General features: G+C 40.6%; 1 protein-coding gene across 6 annotated transcripts in view; it reads right to left on the bottom strand.

Moving 5' to 3' along the window:
* CD47 (CD47 molecule) overlaps positions 1-25,538 on the bottom strand; it is an 80,977-nt gene that overhangs the window by 7,361 nt on the left and 48,078 nt on the right. For 4 of the 6 annotated variants that reach the window (XM_075542568.1, XM_075542564.1, XM_075542566.1 and 1 more), the window contains 4 exons: positions 13,236-13,343; positions 9,911-10,006; positions 8,660-8,752; positions 3,913-4,005 (listed from right to left, as the gene is read on the bottom strand). In XM_075542568.1, the coding sequence (XP_075398683.1) occupies positions 3,913-4,005; positions 8,660-8,752; positions 9,911-10,006; positions 13,236-13,343 (390 nt within the window). The remainder of the gene's footprint in view (positions 1-3,912; positions 4,006-8,659; positions 8,753-9,910; positions 10,007-13,235; positions 13,344-25,538) is intronic. The other 2 variants (XM_075542569.1, XM_075542565.1) reach the window with 1 other exon arrangement.

Genomic DNA, 25,538 nt, shown 5'->3' with positions numbered 1-25,538 from the left:
ATTTTAAAAACAGTTGGTGCCCCAATGCATAATCACTATGCTGCCTGAAATCATTCCGATTCTAGAAAACCTTTAAAAGTATCCTCACTGCCGCTGAGTCGATTCCAAATGACAACAATCCTGTGGGACAAGGTAGAACTGTGCCTGTGGCTTTCTGAGACCGTAACTCTTTACAGGAGGAGAGAGCAGCTTTATAGTTGGGACGCTAACTTGGTAGTTAGCAGCCCACTCTGCAACCACTAGGCCGCTGGCGTCCTTTACAAAGCATTAGGGAAACCAAATTTCTAATTGTAATGTACGAGGTCAGAGAATTTTAGAGTTGAAGTCCTACGCTTACATAAATTAATAATCAGAATTGAAATTAAGAATCGCCAAGTGAGCTCCTTCTTTATCTCAAACGTATAGAGTGGTTGGTAAGCCCCAGTTCCCAAACAAAGGAATATCACATCTGGCCACCCCATTTTAAACAAGATAAAGAGTGCTGAAGGCCAGCGATTCACGGGGACACCAGTTAGGAAGATGGATTAACAACTGCCCGTCTTCAGAGCTCAGCTGTGTCCCACTAACATGACAAACCAAGCAGGGCAGAAACTAATTTATCTGAGCTCATCCTTTCCCATAGGGACAAACTGACCAATGAATAATAAAATGCACACAGGAAGCTAATACACGAGGGGGAGGTGTGGTCGCTAAAACCATGTAACGCGTGCATTAGTTGAGTGAAAACATGGTGACCACGGGTGAAAATGCAACATTTGTGTGTGATCAAGTGTCGCACACGAGGCTCATTTGTCACAGTCCTTGGTTTGCTCTTCTCTCCCTGAAACATCTCATCCCAAACTTATGGCTAGGATGTGAGTGTTCCGAACAACTCTAGTGGCGCCAGATTCACTTTCCCTAACAATGGAGCAGAACATAGCACTGAATTTTATATATATATATATATATATATATATATATATATATATATATATATATATATATATATATATATATATATATATATATATAGAGAGAGAGAGAGAGAGAGAGAGAGAGATAGATATAGATATGTATATAAGTATGTACGTATATAACAGCACCCAAACAAAACCAAACTCCAAAGCCCACTGCCGTGGAGTCGCTTCTGGCTGAGAGCAACCCTCTAGGGCAGAGCAGAGCTGTTCCCCAGGGTTTCGGAGTCTGTAAATCTCGGAGAGCACGAAGCTGCTGCTTCTTCCACAAGCAGCTGCTGAGTTCAGACTGCTGACCTCGCATTCAGTAGTCAAGCATGTAAGCAATTAGAGCTCCTTACATACATCACAGCATTCTAAAGTATGTGTAATGTGGCAAGAGTGATTTCTGACTGCTACCAAGGAGATTTGCATCAAAACACAATTATATGCCTTTGTACTGAATTAACTGGTAGTGGTTTTGAAAAATGGAACTGTTAACCCTTATAAATAACTGATATGAATACCATATCCATAGAGCAGAATCAACTCCACGGCAGTGGGGTAATATATAGAGTAAGCCCAATTTAAGTGAGCTTTTTCCTTTTAATCACTTATATGTTTTCACATGCATTGTTCCCAGGCCCTCACCATATTGTATAAGATTAAAATTCTTCCAATATAAAGAGGAAGAAACATCCAACTGTTTAAAAGTAAATAAGTAAGGGCCATAGAAAATGAGCATTATAATTCTACTGTTTAAAGTAACAATTAAGGTTACAAATTTACATTAGGATGCGAAAAATTGTAGGTTATAATTCTCTCGGAACATTACGTCATCCTGAAAAAGGCAGTTTTTTGCTATGGCTTTATTTTTTTAACTGAGGATTTTATTGCACCTAATTAAAAAACAACAACAACACTTAAAAGGCACTTCTAAAAGAGAGTACCCAGAAATGCACACTTTTTACTTCCTGATACAAATGCTCAAATTGGCGACCTTAATGTTAAATGGGGCTTAGTCTATATGTACTGAGAGCGACACACTTAAACTACATAAGCAAACAAATCAATTTTCCTAGTCTACCAAATTATTCACAGAGCAACTTCCCAGTACCTTTTCTCCTTTGCCCTTCAATTGACCGAAGGTGTGCCTCTCAACTCTGGCGTCAGATAAGTTGATTTGAAAAGTTAATTTAGTGTATTCTCAAAATGTCAATAAAATTGGTCTAAATTCTTACCTTCTATAGGGTACATTATATTTAAGAACAAAAATAATTAGGGAATCCTTTTCAGGATTTCACTTTCAATCGATGTGCGGCCAAAAATGTTTTCAATCCCATTGAGTACACAGCCTGCTTAGAGAAGTAGATGATACAGAAGGGAGGAGAGCCAAGTCAAGGGAGAGAATCCCGATCCCCACTTGAGGCAGCAGCACCCACCCCCCAGGCCTGGCGGCAACGACACTACACACCATTGTGAGCTCGCTAGACCGGGAAGGCAGGTGGTAGCCTGGGAAGCAAATGGAAGCCAATGGAGATGAGGAAAAACAAGACGAGCCGACTATGTGTCAAAGACGCCTTAGACTACCCTCCATCACAGTGGTACAAACACTGCAGGTCAGGGGCTGTTCTTGGGCACTAGTGGGGTGACCTTCAAGAACGGGACACCTGATGTCTGGACCCCTCAACTCAAAAGAGGCTGCATCCAGTTTCATGACGCTCCCTACTGCTGCAAAATACCACTCTGCTTTTGAAGCCTTCCTGGTAGTTCATGGCTTCGCAGAGCATGAAACGAAATGTCAGAGAAACAGCTCTCACTTGGGAACCACATACACTCACAGGGGGCAAATTGTAGTTGAGTATTTTAACTGTCTCAGAAGTATTAACCGAAAAAAAGAGTTTGAAGAGTGGACAAACTCAACTGCCATTCATTAAGAACTGAAGTCTAGAAATACAGGCAAACTTCCTTTGAAAGTATTATGTAATTATATGGAAATTATCTGACTATAACAATTCAAGTTTTACATTCTTAGAAATGGATATAGTAAGTTTACCTAAAGGAAAGCAAAAAGAGTAATTTTTTTACTCTATTAATTAAAATTTTTAAAATTCTTTTGAGAGGAATTTAAGAGTTGGTTTGTGTTATACACAGGGGTGCAGGGGATTAGTGCACTTGAGATTATAGGGAACATCCTTAGGCAACACGACAACATTAAAAATATCTACCATTATGTATGGATGAACAGTAAAACTATATGTAGAACCTGTCATTTGAAAATTGGCAGATTACATACAAAGTTTAGTTCCAGTGAAGTTAATTTCGTACTTATAACGAACTGACTTTAAAAGTAGTAAAAACCTAAAATTTAAATCCCAGTGCTACTATTACACTGGTTTTAACGAAAAAGGTCTTATAGTTGTGTTTCAAAGGTCACTGCTATTTAAGTTAAACAAATCTGATGGAGGTTGTTATGTTTTTTTTAATTGTTTTTACAAGTTTTAGTCAGGGAGAAAGATCATTTTCCCATTATGATAAAGCTCTTGTGTTTGTTAAGCAAGTGCCCCCATCGAGCTGGATTTCTCCACGTAAATGAAGCCTCGGGAGCCAAGGCTGTCAGTGAGAGCAAGGAAGAGAGCAGCAACAGAGAGCTATCGTCTCAAACCTGCCCGGGGAAGATGCTGCCCTATCATCCAAATGGACCCTTCATTCGCTCCCAATAGCCAGCATAAGAAATACATTCATTTCACAACACAGCGCCACTGTCTGTTAAAACCAATTGGTCATCTAAACGTTCGATGACCTGAAATCATTCTCAGTTTTGATTATTTAAAAACACAGTTGCCTTCATTTTATGTTCTTCATATTGAGAACCATCAATACACTTCTTTGGTCCTAAACTGCAAGGAGCAGCCAGAAGCATTTTTTTCAGTTACACCTTTGAAATACGCATAGGTTAACAAAAATAAGACTGACTTACCCACAAACTTCATATACACTAGGCCAAGTAATTCTGCTAGAGCAATGATACCCAAACCTGAAATCAGAAGCGGACCCTGTACTGGAGTACATTCTGTAAAAACAAATGAAAGTTTACATTAGAATTTCACATGAGAACATCACGTCTATAAGGAGATTCTTTTATTAATTAACAACCCCCCAAATCCTATGTACTTTCATTATCATTAACTCAGGGAAATGACTCCAAATTATTCTAAAAAACAACAGCAAAAAAGACTTTGTTTGAATAAAACATGTACTCCCACAACATGCCTAACAGAATTTAAGGCATCAGCCCAAGTTTCCTGTTTCTGGCTTAATTTGCCTGATTATTGTAAAAGCCCTACCACAAATCTAAGTGGAGCAGTTTACCTGCAAAAACAACCACCCCACACTGAACAGATTCACTGCCACGGGGTCGATCAATACCTCACAGGACAGAACAGAAATATCCATGAGGGTTTCCAAGACTGTACACTTTTATGTGAATCGAAAGCCTCGTCTTTCTCACCTGGAGCAGCCAGTGGTTTTGAATGTGTAATTCACTGTACCACAGCACATTTTTGCCCATAAAGCCCAGATACACCTGAACTCCACCCTATTGCAGATGATGGCATCCTACACACAGAAAATCTCAAAGACTCAGCAAGAAAACCGCTGGGACTAATCAAAAGATTTAGTAAAGTGGCAGGGCACAAGATGTACATGCAATAATCAGCTGGATTCCTTTACACTAAAAGGGTTCTGAAAAGAGAATCAGGAAAACGAAACCATTTACAATAGGCATCCAAAAGATGAAATGCTTAGGAATAAATCTAACTACAGAAACAAAGCACTTATGTAAAGAAAACTACAAAGCACAAGAAACCAAAGAGAACTACATAAATGTAAAAATAAAATGCGTTCATGGATAGGAAGGCTTGACATCATAAAAATATCAATACTACCCAGTGATTTACTGATCTAGATTCCAACACCAATCTTTAAAGAGATGAACAAAACAAAACAAAACACCAAAAAAACCCACGAGTTACCAAACTTATGTGGAGAGATCCCTAATAAGCAAAGCCCTATTAAAGAGAAATTAACAAAACAGGCTTCTTGAGGGAAGCCATAAGCCCTTTTTTGAGATATAATAATTTTGGATTTCATATGCTTACAGCTGTGGCCCCGTTATCTTCTAACAAACAGGAATGGCATAAAACTGAGTTTTGGCCCTTAGTGGAGGGTGTGAGCACACCACGCTCTTTGTGTAATGGTTATCTCAGTTACTATTCCTTACAATGGATGTAAGGAATTACATGCTACGGATGAGAGGAGACAGAACAATATTTCTGGAGTGGGTTGGGAAGAAGCTTGGCTGATTAAGATTAACAGTAGACCAATGCCTACTGGAAACATCTTGCCAAAAGTCCCACGTCATTGTGTGTATAAATAAGATACAGGGATAGAGAACAGATTATTATATGTGGGTGATATTTGACTGCCCCAGGTAACTCTCAGCAAACAACCTTTCCTTTGTGGGTGTGGGTAGGAGGTGGGGGGAAGGTACTGATTCCTGCTTAGGAATAACTGTGAACAGGATTCCCGGCAATGCCATTCTACTGCATGTAAAATGAGCCCACTGAGAAGAAGGCTCATTATGATCTCTTCACTGGCAACAACCAGGAGTGGAGTGTGTCCTCTGGCCCCAGCATCTGGCTAACCCTATCCTGATTTTCAGAGCTTGGAACGAACTGAACCTACCGAGTGAGACATTTCCTTGAAGTTCTGTGGGACACTATAGCGATACACAGACCCTAGGGACATGAGGGGATATACTCAAGGGAAGAGTGGGGAGGGGAAGGCAGGAAGTAGAGCAGACATCACCTTAAAAGAGTTAGATTTGGGGGGCATTTTCAATCTCCAATTTATTGGGATAAGCTTGGTATTAATTCTTTTAAAAGAATTATTGCCTCACCTCTCATTTCCAATCTCAAAATTTACTACATAGCTAAGTAGTCAAAACAGCCTGGTACTGGTACAATGACAGACACATAGACCAATGGAACAGAACTGAGAATTCAGAAATAAATTTATCCACCTACCGACATCTGATCTTTGCCAAAGGACCGAAGTGCATTAAATGGAGAAGAGATAGCTCTTCAATAACTGGTGCCGGCAAAAGGAGACACCCATTTGCAGAAGAGTGACACGGGACCCTTATCTCATACCATATACAAAAGTGAACTCAAGATGGGGTATAGATCTAAATGTAAAACTTAAAACTACACTGATATCAATTAAAAACGGGGACACTATATGGCATAATGGATTAAGGCCCTAATATATGACATAAATACACCATCAAATGCAATGAAATATATACAGACAGCAGAAGGAAAAAAATTAAATGAGGCACGTTCATGTATCAAAAAATTTCACCACGAAGTATAAAAAGAACCTACAAGCCAGTGGAAAAATGGCAGAGGCATACTGGACAAAATTTATCTCTAAAGTTCACAGAACACTTCAACACCTCAACAACTACAGAAGGCAAACAGTCTCATTAAAAAATGGGCAGAAGACATGCACAGACATTTCACCAAAGACAACATTCAGGTGGCCAACAAGTATATGGCATAATGCTTGTGATCAATAGCTGTTCAAAAAAAAGCAAAACAAAGCAACAAGGAGGCATTGACTCACTCTAGCATTAATAAGACAAAAACACATCTCCCTGCCCTTGAGCCGAAGCCGACTCATAGCAACCCCATAAGGCAGCGTAGAACTGCCCTGTGGGCTTCCGAGAGGTAACTCCTCACAGGAGCAGAAAACTTCCTCTCTCTCCGGGGAGTAGCTGGTGGTTTCAACTGCTGATCTTGAGGGTAGCAGCTCCATGTGTAACCACGACACCACCTGGGCTCCTTCCAACATGAACAGCAAAGTTAAAATAACATAGCTAACGACAACACAAGGACCCGGTGTCACTACTACTGGAAGCCTCACGGCACTTCCTCGAAGAGTGAGGGATGAAAGCCCCACACAACTCAGCGATCCCTCTGCTGGCGACATAGCCCAGAGGCTTCCGAGCCATGGCATAAATACACGGATGCACCCCCAGCGCATCAAAGAACTACTCACAATAGCAAAAAGATGCAAACAACCTAAACACCCATCAATGGAAGAATGGAAAATAAAGTTTGGTACAGACAGGCAATGGGATATTTTGCAATGTTAAAGAATAATGATGCATGTGAAATACCTCATAACATGGATGAACCTGCAAGACATTATGCTGAATGAAATTCATCAAACACAAACGGGCAAATGTTACATGATACCAGTATTGTAAAAAGCCAATAAAAAAAGTTTTCACACCAGAAGAATCATTCTGTGTTGATTGCTAGGGATCTAGGGGAAGGGAGGGAGGGGAACTCACTGTTAAGAGGGTAGTTAAGTATTAACTTGGGTGAAGGGGAAGGCAGTATACAATAAAAAGGAGGTTGCTTTAGAAAGGGCTGAGGCAGGGGAGACTCCGGGAGGTTTGAAAATGTGAAAGGCATCAGGCAAACGGCTATCTGCACCATCCCAGAGCGGTGGTCATCTATGAATAGATGCTTGGATACACACACAGGCTGAACAGGGGTGGAAGTATGCCCGTGAATGCATGTAGGCTTGACAGAGAATAACTGTATATGTGTGTGTGTACCTTTATTGCAAATATATTCTTGGATGTGGTGGCGCGTAACACATTGAAAACCAAACTCACTTTTACTGAGTGGACGCCGACTCATAGCAACCCTGTAGGACAGGCTAGAGCTGCCTCTATGAGTGTTCTTGACTACAACACTGTATGCGAGTTATGAGCGTTCACCTGGTAGAACGCATACGTAGGTGGTAAAGTTATGAACAGTTCTAGGCATCCGTAGTCACTTGGCCTAGGGAATCAGGGCCATAGTCTTGGAGGGCATCAAGGCCAATGAGGATATGACAGGTCACAAAGAAAATGCACTAAATCCTACTTTCCCAAGTAGAGACCAGGGGTCTTAAATGCGTCACACGTGGCCATCTATCGTGCGACTTTGGATCTCTCTCCAACAAGAGGGAAAGGCTGATACAGAAACAGGGTGACAGTCCGTGGCCCATGACGATCTCAGTCCCTATGAGGCTGCGACCAGAAAAACTGTTGGCATCTGGCCACCACTCTCAACTGTTCCACAAAGGACCACATTATTAGAAGGTCCAGGATAGAGTGGGAGAAAATTCGGAGTAAAACTAAAAATCATGGGTGCAAGGTGAACAAGCCAGCCTTAGTAGTCATATAGGGACGTGTGGAGTGCCTAAGACTGGGGCCACTCTGCCACACAGTGTGGAAGTGAACTCATCCAACTTTAGAATAACCAGCCATCGAGATCAAAAGGGCAACGTCAACCAAGGGCAGCATCCAGGTCAGGAAAGGAACGTTAGCAGGAGGGAGCAGTAACAGCACACGGAGGCGACTGCAGGGGACGAGCTCAAACAAAATGCGCATCCACTGCTGAATGTAAAACCGATGATTCACAATAAAAAGACAAAGACAAAATTAAACCAAATCAGCCCACAAGCTATGTGCAGGTACAGTTCTAGAAGCAATGCAAAAGCACTATTCTCAGTGTGGTAAAAAGAACACGTTACATGCAAACAACTCTGTCCAAAAGAAATCCCCAGTAAAACAAATTGAGGTGACAGACAGAGGTGGCCCTTACCCGAGATACAGAGGCTTAGTCCAACCACAGCAAGTACAAAGCCCAGCACCTGAAGAATCAATATGGCGATGGCAAAGAAGGTCATCCCAAAAGCTGCGGGAAGAAGAAGGATATAAACAGAACTGTGGTGAGAATATTGACATTTCAATCACTCCTACGTGTACTTCGGGTCATCGAGAAGAACACTCTGTGTTCAGATAGCAGTGGGTGCTTTTTCTGTGATCCAAAGTTTCTCGCAAGCTGTGCGCTCAGATTCACAGTCCTGCAGCACCATTCTGCTTTCAGTTCCTGGAGCTGGATGCCAGGTGGATGCTTTTCTCCCAAACTCTGTCAGAATGATGCTGTTTTTACCACAGTGCCATGTGTTACAACATTGGTGGTGCCTATACCTGGCTTCGCCACCTTTATCCAGCACGGTTCTGGCGGTGAACCATAACACCAACATGCCAGGGACACGGCCTACTGGCTAGCTCATACGTCTAGAAGATGTCTGGTTTTGTAACAAACCAACACCTTTCTCATCAACAGCAAGCAAGAGAGAGTCCCCAAGAATGTAATTTAAACATGCAATTAAAAGAAAACCTCTTTAGTAATCACGGTATATACTCGAGTATAAGCCAACGTCAATAACAGCCAAAGCACCTAATTTTAACACACAACTACATTAAAAATGTGCTGAACACTCAGCTTATACTCGCGTACATACGGTAGATAAAAAAATGTTAGTGAGGTACACCAACAATGCAGTGAAACTGATACATGGTTTGGATAGTTATACCAATTTTCGTTAAAACACTGTGCTAATAACTATAGACAAATCGAAAGTTCAGGGAAACACAGAATGAAAGACAATGGAAAATTTCCCACAAACTTTGCGATTTATAGCCCTGTTATGTAGAACTAGGCTTTTAATGAAGATGAGGAACAATGGTGTACTTAACATCTACCAAAAAGTTCAAGAAATTGAAAAAGGAATATAAAAAAGTCAGAATGAGATTATGTAGTATAATTTAATATTTACTGGCTGGTATCAAATACCTATCAAGATTACTTTTTACAAAATAATTCAGTGTCATGAAAATCTTTGATGACCTTAAACTAATTCATACTGGGAAAACATATCAAAGAATAGCTTAGGAAGCCTTTTAATAAATCCACTTCTATTGAGTTACATAAAAGTATTTTGACCCAATATGCTATTTTTTAAATGAAAAAAGGTTAAGTAAAATCATGCTAAAACAAAACACTTACCTGTCATAAAAGCAGAGTACTGAAGTAATATTAATACCACTGTCGGAATTGTAATTAAACCAAGACCAGAAGCATTCTTTACTGAATATTCACCTGCTAAAAAATAAAATACATAAAATGTATTTTTCTATGTACATCCTTCCTATTTTGTGAGAATCTGAAGCAACTACTTTTTAAAATGTAATAATCTCAATACTATTCTTAAGAACTAAGAAAAGGTTAAAAAATATAGTTCCCCATAAAGCATCAAACAAAAGCAAGTAACAATGCTCATTGTTTAAGAAGAAGGATATAAACCGAATCATGGTAAGAATATTTACATTTCAATCACTCCTACTTGTGACCCTGGAGTTCCTGTCAGATAATAATGGATGCTTTTTCATGATCCAAAGCCTCCACACAAGTAGTTAGCTCCAGATTCACATTCATCAAGACATTTAAGTCTTAATATCGAAGTTTCCACATGTTGAAACCTTATAGGCTCCAAGTCTGGCTTTGTAGGATTTCAGGTGAGAAATTGTGGAGACTATTTCACTCTCCCTTTTATGTGAGATAGTCAATCTATCCAAAGTCAACCAGCTGTTTTTCAAATATTTCTTCTGAATGTGTCTCCTTCCTTTCTATTCTACCACTCCCAAGTTACAAAACACCCATCAGCTAAATCTAAATATTACATCTATATGGTCTTTTTCCTCATGAAATAATGGCTTTGCTACTGTCTATTATTCTGCACTCACAACTTTGTTTTCTTCCCTTAAGCTGCATACCCTTACTCCCCACTGCACCCTCCTATCCCCACCCCCTTACTCCCCGCAATAGTAATTACTATTTTAGGAAAACGTTTTCCCATGTCCATTACCACTCATGTTTTGGCTAATTAAGTCTATCTCTTTAGTGAGTTAAATGGTGGCCCCAAATATATGTCCACGTTCTAATCCTCCAGAGCTGTGAATATCAGTTTACATGGCAAAAGAGTGAACATGGGAAATACATGATGTCAGAGGGAGGTTATCCTGGCTTATACGAGTAGGCTCTAAATCTAATAAGTGTCCTCACAAGGCAGAGACAGGGGGCAGAGAGGGCAGAGGGGCAGCAAGGTGACCACAGACAAGGACGGCACTAACGGCGGACCTCAAGAAGGAACTGATGCCCTGGGAGACCCTGACTTCAGACCTCTGTACTCCAGACGTGTGAGAGAATGTCTAAGTGCTAAGCCACTCCGTTTGTGGCAATTGGTCGACACTTGCAGAAAAATAATGCAAGGAGCCCTAAAGGGATAGTGCCTCCCTCGATTATGTGTTGGCTGCCAATCGCAAGGTCAACAGTTCAAAACCACTAGCCACTCTATGGGAGAAAGATGAGGCTTTAAACGACCATAGAGAGTTAACAGTCTCAGTAATGCAAAGAGGTTATGAGTCAGAATTAACTAGAAGGCTGTGAATGAGGGAAATAGACAAGAGTTTGATACCAGAATGTGGAATGCTACTGGAACAAACACCCAAAAATATGGAAGGCACTTTGGAACTGGATGATGAGTAGAAGGTGGTAGAATTCTGATGTATGTTGACAAAGCACACCTAGACTGCCTTGAATAGACAGACTAGTGATAGAAATGTGGATGCGAAAGCCATTTCTGGTGACGTCTTAGAAAGCACGAGAACATGCTACTAAAAATTAGTAGGCAATGCATGGTATATGGTGGCAGGACTTTTGCCTGCATTGTGTCATCCAGTGGTTGTGGAGAGCAGAACTTGGAAATGAATTAACCTGGATATTTAGCTGAAAAGATTTCCAAGCAAACTGAAGGTAAAGATTGTTCTTACTGCTTATAGTAAAACACAAGAGAAAAAAGGTAAATTGAGGAAAACTTGTTATACAAAAAGAAAACATCCCTGAGTGATTTCAGAAACTCTCAGTCTATAGTGACTGCAAAGGGGGCTAAAATTAGGATAGTCGCCATTAGGAAACCATGCTCTAGGGAGAGGACCAAAGATGTATCACTAAGCAACCTTGTCCAGATGAAATTAGGCAGATGACTTGTGGGTTGACTCAACCATCTCCACAGAAGCCAGGCAACGAGAGGGATTTTCTAGAAAAGATCTGTGGCAATCTCTTGCTTAATGGCGTGAGTGCCTGTGATATGCACAGGAGAAGCCACAAGGTTTTTAACAAGATTTCATCAACAGAAATGCTGGCCGCTTGGGCCAAAGGGACTGAGAAGGGACACGATGGAAGAAGGCATCAGAGCCCCACAATTCTACAGGAAGAAACGGGCCAATAAAACTACTCAGCAGCAACCATGCGCCACTCTTCCAGAAAAAAGGAAGACTAGCTCTCGGGCCAGAGTGTAAAGCCTTGAGTCGCATCGCATGGGGCTATTCTTAGGTTTTAAACCCTAATGGAATTTGACTTGCTGGATTCTGAACTTGCTTGGACCCAGGATTCGTTAGAACAGATATGCTATCCTATGCCGGCCGCTCACCCCATTTCATTGTGGAGGCAAACGGCTTGTTCTCTAGTTCCACGGGCCATAGATTAGCGGTTCTGAACCTTTCACACGGGTCACCCAATTCATCACAGCAGCAAAATGACAGTGATGAAGTAGCAATGAAAATAATGTTATGGTTGGGGGTCACCCCCACATGAGGACCTGTAGTAAAGGGCTGCGGCATTAGGGAGGTTGAGAACCACTGCCACAGATAAAGAGAAATTCTTTTTCCCCAGGATGGAGCTTCACACAACTCATTTAGATGATGAAATGTGCAACCCTAAGTTGATGCTACTTAGATGGTATTTTGAGGTCATGCAATAAATGTGTTAAGACTTTTAGAGATGGTGGTGTGTTGTACACATATTTTGCACATGGAACAAACATGAATCTTTGGGGGTCAGAGGGCAGACTGTCGTGGGTTGAGTCGTGACCCCACAATATAGTCTCTGGAACCTGACTTTATATGGCTAAAGAGTTATTAATAATCTGATAAGAACTTATCCGGGCTTATCTGGAAGGATACTAAATCCAATGACAAGCGTCCTGATCAAAGAGAAGCAGAGGGAGGTCTGACTCAGAGAACACCTTGCTGATAATTCAAGAGGAGGTGGCAATGTGATACGGTCACAAATGAGATGGGAAAGGGGGTTCTCTCCCCTGTAGAACCTTGGAGGGAGGGAGGCCTGTGGAATGCCCTGATTTGACTTTTAGCCCCCGTTTGAAGTCATTCAATTTGTGGTGATTTGTTACAATAGTTCTAGGAAACGATGCACCCTCCTTTGGCATTCCTTCATCCGTAGCCCCACCCGCCCTCACGGCAACCGGGCATCTTACCAGGGACCAGGAGAATGGCTCCAACAATCACAACGATGGTGACGAGCAGGCCCGTGACAAACATAAGGATGGTTTTTTCTTTCGTTCGATTGGATGTATACTTAAGGGCTGAAAAAGCACACAAGCAAAAAGGAAAGAATTACATGAACCCAACATCAAGAGGTAAAGTCATTTCTGGAACGTGTCAAATGCATAGACAAACTGATTAAGTTACTAGAACTTTATAACTTATAAGAAACAATGTATTCATCTCAAGTCGGGTCACTCCGAATTCTCCTAACAAACCAGTGGATTCAGTGTCGAGGACTAGCAATAAGGAAGCTGACCTCATAGGTGAAGCTTTAGGTTCCCTCCCACTTCACAGAGTGAACTTTTACACACTGGACTTTTTCCCTATCAGCATTACTCACATTGGAGTTGGATTAAGTCTCTGCTGGGTACTATAAAATGTTTAGTAGCACCCCTGTATATTTACTCAGCTTATGAAACATCTTCATTGTGGGGGAAAAATTAAAGATAGAAAATAAATACTGAGCAAATCACACTCTAGTGAAATCACCGAGGGGGAAATGTATAAATGGATTCAAGTAAAATAATTCAAAAAAAGTTAAGTACAAAGCTACAATAAGTCATCTAATATTCTAGGGGTACTGACCCTAACTCTTGCATCAAGTATCTCATACTTTCCTAAAGGCATAATGCGATAAGTCTAATAATATTATTTATTCTGATATTCACATTCTTGAGGGTTTTGGTTAATATTAAAATTATATTTTTGCCAAGACAGTAGTTCAAGTTGACCCAAACACAGACTGATTCAGTAGGGAGGAACATGTGTGAATACCAGTCTTCTGACTACAATCCACACATGGATATTCAACATGCCAATGATCAAACAATGCCTCTCCTGTGGAGGTACACAAACACCGTCGATAGTAGCACTAGTGGTTAATGTCCCTCCTAAAATGACACCCAGGTAAAAATATAATGAACACAATACATAAAACCCCAAATGTCCTTGATAAACATCTATGTTTAAGGAATACCATAGACACCTGAAAGGTGTTTAAATCTCTTAACAACTCATATTTTAGATTTTCATTCTAAACTTCTTAAAGTTCACCCAGAATTTCATTCTCTTTAGGGCAAGGCTTTGACCCCTGGCTGATAATTTGCATTTCTTACGTGTTCCTAGTGCTAATGCTCCTGATTAGAGACCAACTGTGAGAACCACTGGCAGAGCAGGTGCTCTGAAATTTTACAAGACCCAAAGATCACCTGGGGATCGTGTCAGACTCAGATTCAGTATGTCTGTGACGGAAATGCACATTTTCAGCAAGGGTTTGAACCGGAATGAATCGATCTGAAGCTCCGCTTTAAAGATATGGTACCACTAACAGAATATCAATCCTGAAGCCGAGTAACAAAATCCCACATTCATGTGAAATGAGTAAGAAATCTCATATGGAAAGTTCCTTAAATTTGTATTTAATTTGTTACCTCCACCAAGCCTCAGAATTTATGTCACTACTACTTGGATCACAGGCTTTCTAGAAGGCAGAGTTTTCGGTTTTCCTGTTCCCAAGATATTGACACTAGTTCAGATGAAACTGAGGGCACGGGTCGCCAGAGACATAGCAACCGGTGGAAAAGGGAATTTTATCTAGACATATAGCATGGTTTCCATTTCAATCTCATGAGTACTGTTAACTAAATCTAGCTTAAAAGTTCTGCAAATGGTAATAAAATAGAAGCAGTTAAAATGTACCTCATGATCAATCAAACATTCACTAGATTCTTTCTTTCCGTTTTAATTCAATTCATAAAGGAGCTACTAAGAATTCATCTCAGAGTCCAGCAGAATTTCATGCAAAAATAAAGTGTTTGCAACAATAGAAGCTTCAGCTTCTTCAGGCTTACAAGAGTTACAAGAGAAATACAAAGCCACCATCACCAACATAAATAAATATTCCTGCTGATAGTGCTCTATTATAAACTACCTTCCGCTTTGAGTAGAAGGATCCTGCATGTTAGTTATCTTCGCGGTTGCTTTTGATTGATTTCACTACTCTTTCCAGGTCTGCCTCACTCTTTCTTAAATCAAGCAGCAGTTTCTAACAAGTATATTAGTGAGAGCTACTTCAGTACACTAGAAATTATAAAAGAATATCTCCATGTTTTCGGCCTTTAGAAAGAGCTCCTTCCTTCCCTTTGGCCCCTTTCTTGGCTCACAATGGCCACTTTTCTGCAGGGTCCACAGCAACTGGAGCAGCTTGTTTCGTCCACTTGTCAGTTTCGTCAGTGTGGCTGAAGGACAAGGAATGGATCTGATACAGAAAGAGGCCACAGAGCCCAGGGTTCGGCATGGCCTGTATTGGTGATCACTCCTTGTCCTTGAAAAATAAAATTTATCAGAACGTTAAGTGTAACAAAGAAAATACATCCAAGTAATGCCCTGAATGCTGAGCATCGACACACAGATCATCTACTGTGCTCTTAACAGCAGACTCTATCCAATTCCTGCTATCGTTTTCTATCTACTTTGCAAGACATTCTATTTACACAGTTTTAAAAACCTGTATGCGTTTAAAGATTCTCCTCACTACAAGTACTGAAAATCAACATGAAAAATAAAGACATACGAGGAACAACAATATTTATATTTTTAACAAACACTCAAAACCAAGCTGCTTTTTGACAGAGACCAATATCACATTTTTTCCCCCAGAATGTTAGGAATTCTAGGATTTTCCCTTTGATATAAAATTCAGTTTAGCTAATTCTTCCTCCGCAATGAACAAGGCTGGCTCATTCATTTATTCTCCAGATAAATAAAAGATGTAGATTTAATCTAGATGAAGAAAGTCCCTCCATGCTTAATCTTTCAAACTCACGAGAAAGAAAAGCAGGAACAGGTCCCTGTAGTCACCTGAAGCAGCTAGTGCTATGAAGAGATAGATTATTCAGATTTCCTGGCGTCCAGATGGCGTGGGGGTGTGGTGGCCCTGTGTGCTAACTGCAAGGCCAGCCGTTAGAAACCACAAACTGCTCTTTGGGGAAAAAACAAAGTTTTCACTCCAGTAAAGAGTTAGTTTCAAAAACCCACCAGAGGCAGTTGTACCCCGGCCTATCCCGTTGCTTTCAATCATAATCAACTTGCGGGCACTGGGTGAGTCTGCTTTTGGTTTTGTCTCCTTTTGAGCGATAAAAAGCACACATAACACAGAATTCTGGTTGTGACTGATGCAATAAATGTAGTGAAATTATAGGTCAGTTTAGGAATCAACAGATCAAGTAAATATTCCGGGACAAACTGACTGAATATGATAAATAAATATAGGTCCATACAGATTGTAGTCTATGGCAACAAAAAATAAAATCCACGAATTCAATTCCTCAAGGAAAAACTTACTGCGCATGCTCAAAAAGACATGCACTCAGATGGTCCCTTACTAAGTGATTAGTGAGGAGAGAGACATGTATATCAGATTAAAAACAAATCAGTAAGGAAGGTATGCACGCGGTGTTATTATTGTAGTGCTGTTTTCTGAAAACTCTAAGAAAGGAATGACAGACGGCAAAGCACATCTGACGTCTTATTAAATGAAGATAAAATTTCAAAACTTAAAACGAACTTAAAATTTTATTATGTAAAACATTTCTAATATACTCATTTAAAAATGAAAGCTTGCAAAATTAAGTGTTGGAAAAAAGTAAACACTAGGGCCAATTCTACTTTAGTCCTGAGAAGGCAAGAAAAATAATTTTACAACTAAGTTCCACATACTGTCCAACTCACTTCCATGAAATAATGTGCTACGCTGAGCACTGACTAGAACCCTCATTGGTGGTCTGTAACCTCCAGGAATGAAGAGCCCAGCCTTCCCACAGCCAGTAATTTGAATACGAAAGATTAAAGGAGAATGTCCTTAATTTTTACGCCTGGTTTCAATTCCAGACTTCCCTAGACTTTTAGATGAAACATATGCAGGAAGTTGAGATGTTTGGATTTGGGAAGGGCTCAGGGGATAGCAACTACCTGGCTGAGCTGTAGTTTTGTTCGGTTCCTCCTACCACGAAGTCTGCAATCACATTCTTTAAGAACTTAATGTGGTCACTGTGTGGACAGAGCCGAGAGCCTGCACTGGGAGTTTAAGACGGTTGAACAGGATGCACGCAAACTCAGTTAACATAAACCACTCTGTAGAAGGAGTCTGTATAACAACATTTATTGCAATGGTATTCGATCTTCCTAGCTAGGCTTTTCCTGGTGCATAATGTTTAGATCCTTATTTCTTTTTAGAATTATTTTTCTAATCTAGAAAGAAATTCAAAGACTAAATGCTTTCAATATGTACATAATTCTTAAGACTAGACTGAACGATTTAGCAGAAACTACAGAGTGTTGTGATGGAGAACTCTCTTCCTTTGAATTTTCCAAGAGTGACACCGAAAGAAATCCTACCCAATTACACAACCCTTGGCCACCCCCACCCCCATCCCCCAAGAAGCCCAAATCCTTACAAAATGGTGGAACTGCCCTGTGAGTTTCTGAGACTGTACTCGTTACCGGAGTAGAAAGCCTCATCTTTGTCCCAGGGAGCTGCTGGTGGTTTCAAACTGCTGACCCCTCAGTCAGCAGCCTAACTCATAACCACTACACCCCCAGGGTTCCTATAGTCTTGGGTAGGGAATTGAGAACTAGAAAGAACAAGGAAGCTTTCTAGAAGGCTCCAATGTGAAATAGATGGCAGATAACCCTCCCTTTGCATGGTTCTAAGATGAATGAATTATACCTACTAGAGTTTAAATACCAGTCTTCTCAAAAATGTGGATCAAATTTAAGTTACCGTATATACTCGAGTATAAGCCAGCCTGAATATCAGCCGAGGCACCTAATTTTCCCACAAAAACTGCATTAAAAGCGTGCTAGGAAACGGCTTATACACCAGCATACACGGTAGTAAATGACATTAAATGTAATCGCACAAAGTGCAAACGTCAGTGCTCTCTTTGTAGTCCACAACCCACTGTGCCAATGACAAGTGTGCCTCCTGATCAGCAGAGCTGTGTCTTGTCTTTCAGACAAATGGGGACTGGTCACTGTGCCTCTGCCTATTCAGTTCATGCCCAGGCAGCAAGGCGTGTAGTTATTTATGCTACCTTTTGCCTCCCAGTAAAAAAAAACCCACGTGACAGTCTGTAATAGATAATCAAATAAGGAAGCTGGTGGCAAGGAAATACAAATAACAATGCTGGAAATAAAATTCAAATAGAAAGCAAATGGAGGCGCCATAAAAAGGCTGGCCATGGCAATGTTGACACCACTGGCCCTCCAGACTCTTGTGATGAGTTAGAGAAGGCAAATGATTAGCATACAAGATAAGAGAGTTTGGCAAAAAGGACAAAGGCATCCCAGAGGATGTGACCCCAACAGGAAACTTGGCATTCAGGGAGCTCAGAGATAGTTCACTGCATTGAAAATGCAGGCGGCATAATACTGGAAGCTGGTCTCAACAGCTTTCCCCAAGTCTGAGAAAAGATGCTCTATATTCTAACTGCGACAGCAAAAAGAAGGGGCTCTTGTTCAAACTACCTTTGATAGTTTCTAAAAACCGTGAAATACTTTCATCTCAATGGTTGTTTTACATTAGGGTATGAAAAATCAGTTTTACTATCTTTTTCATTTCTCTCTATTTTTATAACCAAGAAGTTTATGGGAGGGGGGGTGACAAAACATTACAGCCATGGAACATAAGTAGTTTTTTCAGAGTTATTATATTAAGATTGCACTAGTCATTTTTCCATTCCTTCAGTTCTGTGCAAAGCTGAGGACATGTTGCATGCAATAAAGTTTGGAGGGAAAGGAAGATCTTAGAGGACTTGGGGAGATGAGCCAGTAATGGAGCTGGCACCTTCGCTCTGCAGGAACCAGTGAAGCTGGAGGGAAGGACTTGAACAAGTTTAAAGGAGAGAGAGAGAGAGAGAGAGAGAGAGAGAGAGAGAGAGAGAGAGAGAGAGAGAGAGAGAGAGAGAGAGAGAGAGAGAAAGAGAGAGAGAGAGAGATTGATTTGTGTTGAAAAAGTGATGTGAAAAAGTAAGCCATAAACTAAATGTCAACGGAGTGGGGGACTGTGAAATGGTCTGGTTTGCAAGAAAATCAAAGAGCTTCAGAAAGTTTGTAGAAATATATAACTAAAAGATATTAGAATTTTACACAAACTTTTTCAAGCCCCTCATACAATACCATTAAAAATCTGTTTCTTCTATTAGGACTGTTTGCCAAGGAGGGTTTCATAAATTAAAGTTACAGGTGGAAGTAGTTAGGAACCTTTTCTCTAAGAGACCTCTGTTTTCAGAATATTGTCTATAGTCCAGCGTGGAGTCTGGACGTCTTTTCACGCTACTTCTTCAGAGAGATCGATGGCATCTTGGAATACTGGTTAGTTTTGATACAAAGAAACTACCATCTTACTTAATCAAGAAAGATTGAGCTTTCCCCTTAGGATCAAGGACAAGATAAGGACGTCAAGGATCATAACTGCTATTTACCACTGTCCTTAGCCAGAATTAATTAAGTTCATAAAATGAATACAATGTATCCGATCCCTTTTTGGGAGTAAAAGGGATAAGAGTAAAACTATCCCTTTTTGCAGGGAACAGGTTTATACACAAATCCACACACATCCTAAAAATTCCAAAAGAGAAGTATTAAGAGTTAATAAATTTAGATAAAATGGCAAGATAAAGATCAACACTCAGATTTTAATATGCCAGCAATTAACACTCTGAGAAGAAGTAAAGAGGCATGTTTAATAGCATCTAAAATAATACATCATCCAAGAATGTACTTATTTAGGAAGGTGAAAATTTTATCTACTGAAAATTATATATGATATTACCAAAATAAGTGTAAAGAATACATACACACATACATGGAAGGACATCCTATGTTCATGGACTGGAAGACTTATTACTGTTACGATCTTAACTGTCCCATCAATCCCCATCACAATGCATGGCTTAAAATCAGGAAAGGTGTGCAGCAAGGTGATAGCCTCACCGTACTTATTATTTCTATTGCTGAGCAAATAATCAGAGAAGCTTTTGGCTTATACGAAGAAGAAAATGCAGCATCAGGATTGGAGGAAGGCTTTTATATGCAGATGGAACAAAAAAGTTGGACATCTAATAGAGAAGAACTGATGCATTTGAGTTGTGATGCTGGAGAATAACATTGAAGGCACCATGACTACTTTGAGGACAAACTGATCTGTCTTGGAAGAAGTATGGCCAGAATGCTGCTTGGAGGCAAAGCTGGCGAGACTGCATCTTGAGCCCAGTCCCCGGAGAAGGACATCATGTTAGGTGAAGCAGAGGGCAGTGAAGGAGGGGAAGGCCCTCAGCGACATGGACGGACACTGTGGCTGCACCAATGGGCTCGAGCACAGGACCAGTCGTGTGGATGGCGCAGAACTGTGCAGTATTTCGTTCTGTTGTGCACAGCGACACTGTGGGTCAGAACCGATTCGATGGCACTGAACAGCAGCAACAACAGTCCCCATCAAAAGGCTAACCACCATTTTTGTAGCTCTGGGGAAACATGTAAATATTCCAAGTTTTTACAGAATGCTAACAGGCCTCAATTGTACACATCTTGGAGGGGGGGAGAAAAGAACAATGCAGGAAGACTTACTTTTCCTGCTTTAAAATCATACTGTAGAGCTACAAAAATCAAAAGAGCTTCATGCTGGTACAATGATAGACATATAAACAAGTGAAATAAAAGTGAGAGTCCATATAAAAACCCATGAATCTATGATCAGTTGATTTTTCATAATGGTGATAGCAGAAAGCAGAGTCTCTAATAAGGTAAACTGGATGTCCACAGGCAAAAGAATGAAGGTGGGCCCATCCATACTTCACACCATTTAAAAAATGGACTCAAATGGATCAAAGACCTAAAGTTGGAAAATAAATCATCAAACTTTCAGAAGGAAAAGAGTTAATGTGTCATGATCTAATATTTAACAATGGATTTTTAGACACGATACCAAAAGTATGAGAAAAAGATAATCTGTATTTTTATTTTATCAAATTAAAAACTTTTCTGCACTGAAAGACTATCTACAATGTAAAAGCAACCTAGAGTAAAAAAAAAAAAGGGAATATTGTCTCAAAAGGGTTAATATCCAAAATATTTTATGTTTAAAGTCTTAATACAAAAAGAACAACCAATTAAAAGCAAAGGAAATTAAGATAGCCAAGTGCACACGAAAGAAAGAACGCTCAGCCTCAGTAGTCTTTACGGAAACGCAAACTGACACCACACGAGACAGCACTTCACCCCTCCTGGAATGGCATGATAAAGAATAAAAGCAGACAGTACAGGTGTGGTTGAGGATGGGGAGAAATAAGAGCTAACATCACATTTATGGCAAAGCATAGTTGAATAATGGTGAAATCACTGATGTTACAAAAAGTTTATGGTGATAATGTTTTAAATAGATAACTTGTTTAAGGGATGAGAGAATGTGGAAGTTGAAGCCCACAGGGGCAGAAATAGTTACATCAAAATGTGAGGAAAAATCTGGTTTGTGTTTAATGGAAGAAGAGAGATGATTAAGAGAAGCAACAAGAGCCAGCACCAATGACATCCCAATTGGTTCAACGAGCGTTACCAACACAACCTTGAACTCAATGGACGGTCAAAGCAACGTCCACCAAAACGTGGAAGTGATTCAATTAGAGCAAAAGTGACCCGGTCAAGAGCAAGAGTCACGGGGACGGTTTCTGGGTGACGCTCGGGGCGTTCTGCTTGTTGGCTTTCTTCAGGACCAACGAGCAGCGAGCAGTAACATCTGCTGAACATGAGTGATTTGGCAAAGGCGGCTAAAGCCTCAGCCAAAAATGTTCCCAGGGAAAATTTCATCAGAGAGTTCTTCTCCAACATAAAAATATTCATGCTAATTCTTCTTAGCCAATAAGGGTAATTTATGAAAATTTCAATTATAAATCATTAGGCAGTTTCCTCATAGCCTAATTTGGGTCCTTCTGATTTGCCAAAAGGTGGAAACAAGTCCTTCAACAGATAAATGAACATAAAAAATGTGGTTAATCTATGTAATGGAATACTACTCAGCCAAAAAGCGAAGTAAAATCCAGACACGCGCTACAACATGTATGAATCTTGAAACATTAATCTGAGTGAAGTAAGTCTGCCACAAAAGAACAAATGTAGGATGGTCTTCCATGAAACAGGAAAAGGTAGAGACCAACTTTTATTAGTGGCTGCCAGGCCTGCACGTACAGCACAAAGGGAAATATTAGCATGCAGGGTCACTAACATTCTGTGAATGGTGACAGAAAGCGGAGACTGATAGGGTTATCATCACTTAGAATGCTACACATAATCAATGGTATTACTGAAGTCTACAGGCATGTAGGTTTTAAAAATGTTGATTTAGTTAATTTTTTGCAATATACATTTTACTACCCATACAAATTTTTAAGACCCCATCACGTGACTGTGCGGGATTTGGCTGCCGACTTCAGACCAAGTAGCCACTGAAAACCTTGTGCAGAGCTTTGAAACCTTGTCAGATCCTGAAGGCCTAATGACTGGAGGCAGGACATTGTAGGAGACCAGTGGCCGAAGATGGGCCCTGAGGGTGGGAAAAAGGGACAGGAGAGAAAGCAATGACCAAAGTGGATGTCAGAAGACATTCTGAATCTTGTTGAAAATCATGGAAAAGCTAAAGCAAAGGAAAGAAATGATGAAGCCAAAGAGCTGAACAGAAAATTTCAAAGGGCAGCTCGAGAAAACAGTCAAATATTATAATAAAATATGCAAAGACCTAGAACTAGAAAACCAAAAGGGAAGAAAACACTTAGCATATCTTAAACTCAAAGAACCTTTTAAAAAAATTCAAGCCTCCAGTGCAATACTGAAAGATTCTATGGACACAATATTCAAGGATGCAGGAAGCATGAAGAGAAGATGCAAAGACTATACAGAGTCACTGTACCTAAAAGAACCAGTCAGCATCCAACCACTGCAAGAGGTAGCATGTGACCAAGACCCAATGGTGGAGGAGGAAGTCTAAGCTCCACCAAAAACATTAGCCAAAAACTACATTCCAGAAATTGATGGAACATCAACTGGAACACTGGGAGCACCTACCCATGAAAGCCAAAAAATTTGGAGGACAGCTACTTGACCAACTGACTAGAAGAGGTTCACATTTGTACCCATTCCAAAGAAAGTGACCGAACAGGAACCAAAGTCTTAGAGAAAGATCACTGACAGCTCATGCAAGTACAATTTTGCTGAAGATCATCATCCAACAATGGTTGCAGCGGTCCACTGAAAGGGAGCTGCCAGAGGCTCAGGCCACATTCAAGAGATCGTGGAACAAGGGATATCATTGTTGGTTATCAGATGAATCTTAGTTGAAAGCAGAAAATACCAGAAATGTAATTACTTTTGTTTTATTCACCATACCAAAGCATTCCGACTGTGTGGATTCACAAACGGGAACAACTGGAAATAAAGAAAAGATCCAAGTGGATATCCAGAGAGACTCTGAAACTTGCTCTTAACTGCAGAATAACTAAGGCAAATAGAAGAAAGGAAGAGCTGAACAAAAAATTTCAAAGGGCAGCTCACAAAGACAAGGTGAAATATTATAATGAAATGTGCAAAAGATCAAAAAGGAAGAACAGGCTCAGCAAATCTTAAACCAAAAGATCCTTAAAAAACAAAAATCAAGCCTCCAGTTGAATACTGAAAGGTTCTCTGGGCAAAGTATTGAATGATGCAGGAAGCATCGAAAGAAGATGGAGAGGAGTACACAGACCCACTGTGCCCCAAAGAACATGCGATCAGGAGAGACCAACCCCCAGAACGGACCTCACACTTGGTAAAACAGGGGCAGCATCAGTTCATTAACAAGATGAACGCACACTGCAGGTGCCACCACGGGCTCAGACCTCAGAACGACTGTGAGGACGGCACGGCAGGTACAACATTCTGTTGTACACTGGGCTACTACAAGCCAGACACAGGTGAGCAACAGCCACTACACATAAACTAAAAAATACATTCTTTATACTCAAAGTAACGGCATCACTTGTTGGCTTTACTGAAAGGTCCAAGTTATCCTTCAGCAACAAGAGACACAGAGAAAAACACCTTGCCATCAAGTATAGTCATTAACTGTTATCAGGACAATCAAGAGGGGTTAGAAAGATGGAAAGCAGTAGGCCATGGGCTTGAGCTACTATCACTATCTTAGAAGTTGAAACACACGAGATTCTTTAAAAAGTATAGCTAAATATAGGTACTTTCCTATGGCACAGACAAGAGGCTTCTATATTATAAAGTGCACCAACAGAAAATTAGACTTAGAGCCATATCTACCCCAAAGACATACCATGTATATGTACATTTCCTCCACTATATCTGAGTGCTATAGAGCCAGGGGCAATATGGGCTTCACAGCCAAGTTGCTAGGATTTAGATTCAAGCCTAGCAATAAATAGGCATCTTGTAAATAGGTATTTGCTGAGTAAACAAATTAGGTCTACACCAGTCTCAATCATTAATAATCTCATCTACTCTGTTGTGCACCTAGATATAGGTAGCCGGTCCACATTTTATGGAAACATTTCCAAAGAAATTCTAGACTTGTGATAAGAGTTGCATGAGCCCCTAATAAAACGATTAAAAAAAAAAAAGAAATTCTAGGCAGAGGTAGCCAGCCATCAAATCAATTCCAACTCAGAGTGACTCTCCTTGGGTCTCCACGGCTGGAAATCTTTACCGAGGCAGGGACCTCATCTCTCTTCCAGGAGCCATCAGTGGACCAGCAGGCTTTGCAGTTCGTAGCCCAAGCCTTGCCCAGCGGCACCACAGACCTCCTTGTATGAAAGAAAACCAAACTCACTACCAGTCCGTCCATTTGGGCACATGGCAACAGGCTGTGGCGGGTCTCTGAACCCTTTCCAGGAGTAGAAAATCTCCTCTTTCTCCTGAGGAGCACCACTGACCCTGCAGTTTGCAGCCTACTAGGTAACCACTGCACCACCAGGGCTCTTGTAGTAGAGTGTAACTCAATGCGACTCGTAGCAATCCTAAAGATGGGGTAGAAATGCCCCTGAGTTCTTGAGCCTGTCACTGTTTACTGGAGTTCAAAGTTCTGCCTTTCTCCTGCTGAGCCACTGATGGTTTCGAACCGCCAACCTTTCGGAACAAAGCCCATGATGCCACCAGAGCTCGCTAGTGTAGTGCACGCTGCTAAC

Source organism: Tenrec ecaudatus, chromosome 2 (assembly GCF_050624435.1).
Source record: "Tenrec ecaudatus isolate mTenEca1 chromosome 2, mTenEca1.hap1, whole genome shotgun sequence".
Lineage (NCBI taxonomy): Eukaryota > Metazoa > Chordata > Mammalia > Afrosoricida > Tenrecidae > Tenrec > Tenrec ecaudatus.
The sequence above is the reverse complement of the archived record's forward strand: the minus strand, read 5'-3'. Positions and strand labels throughout refer to the sequence as shown.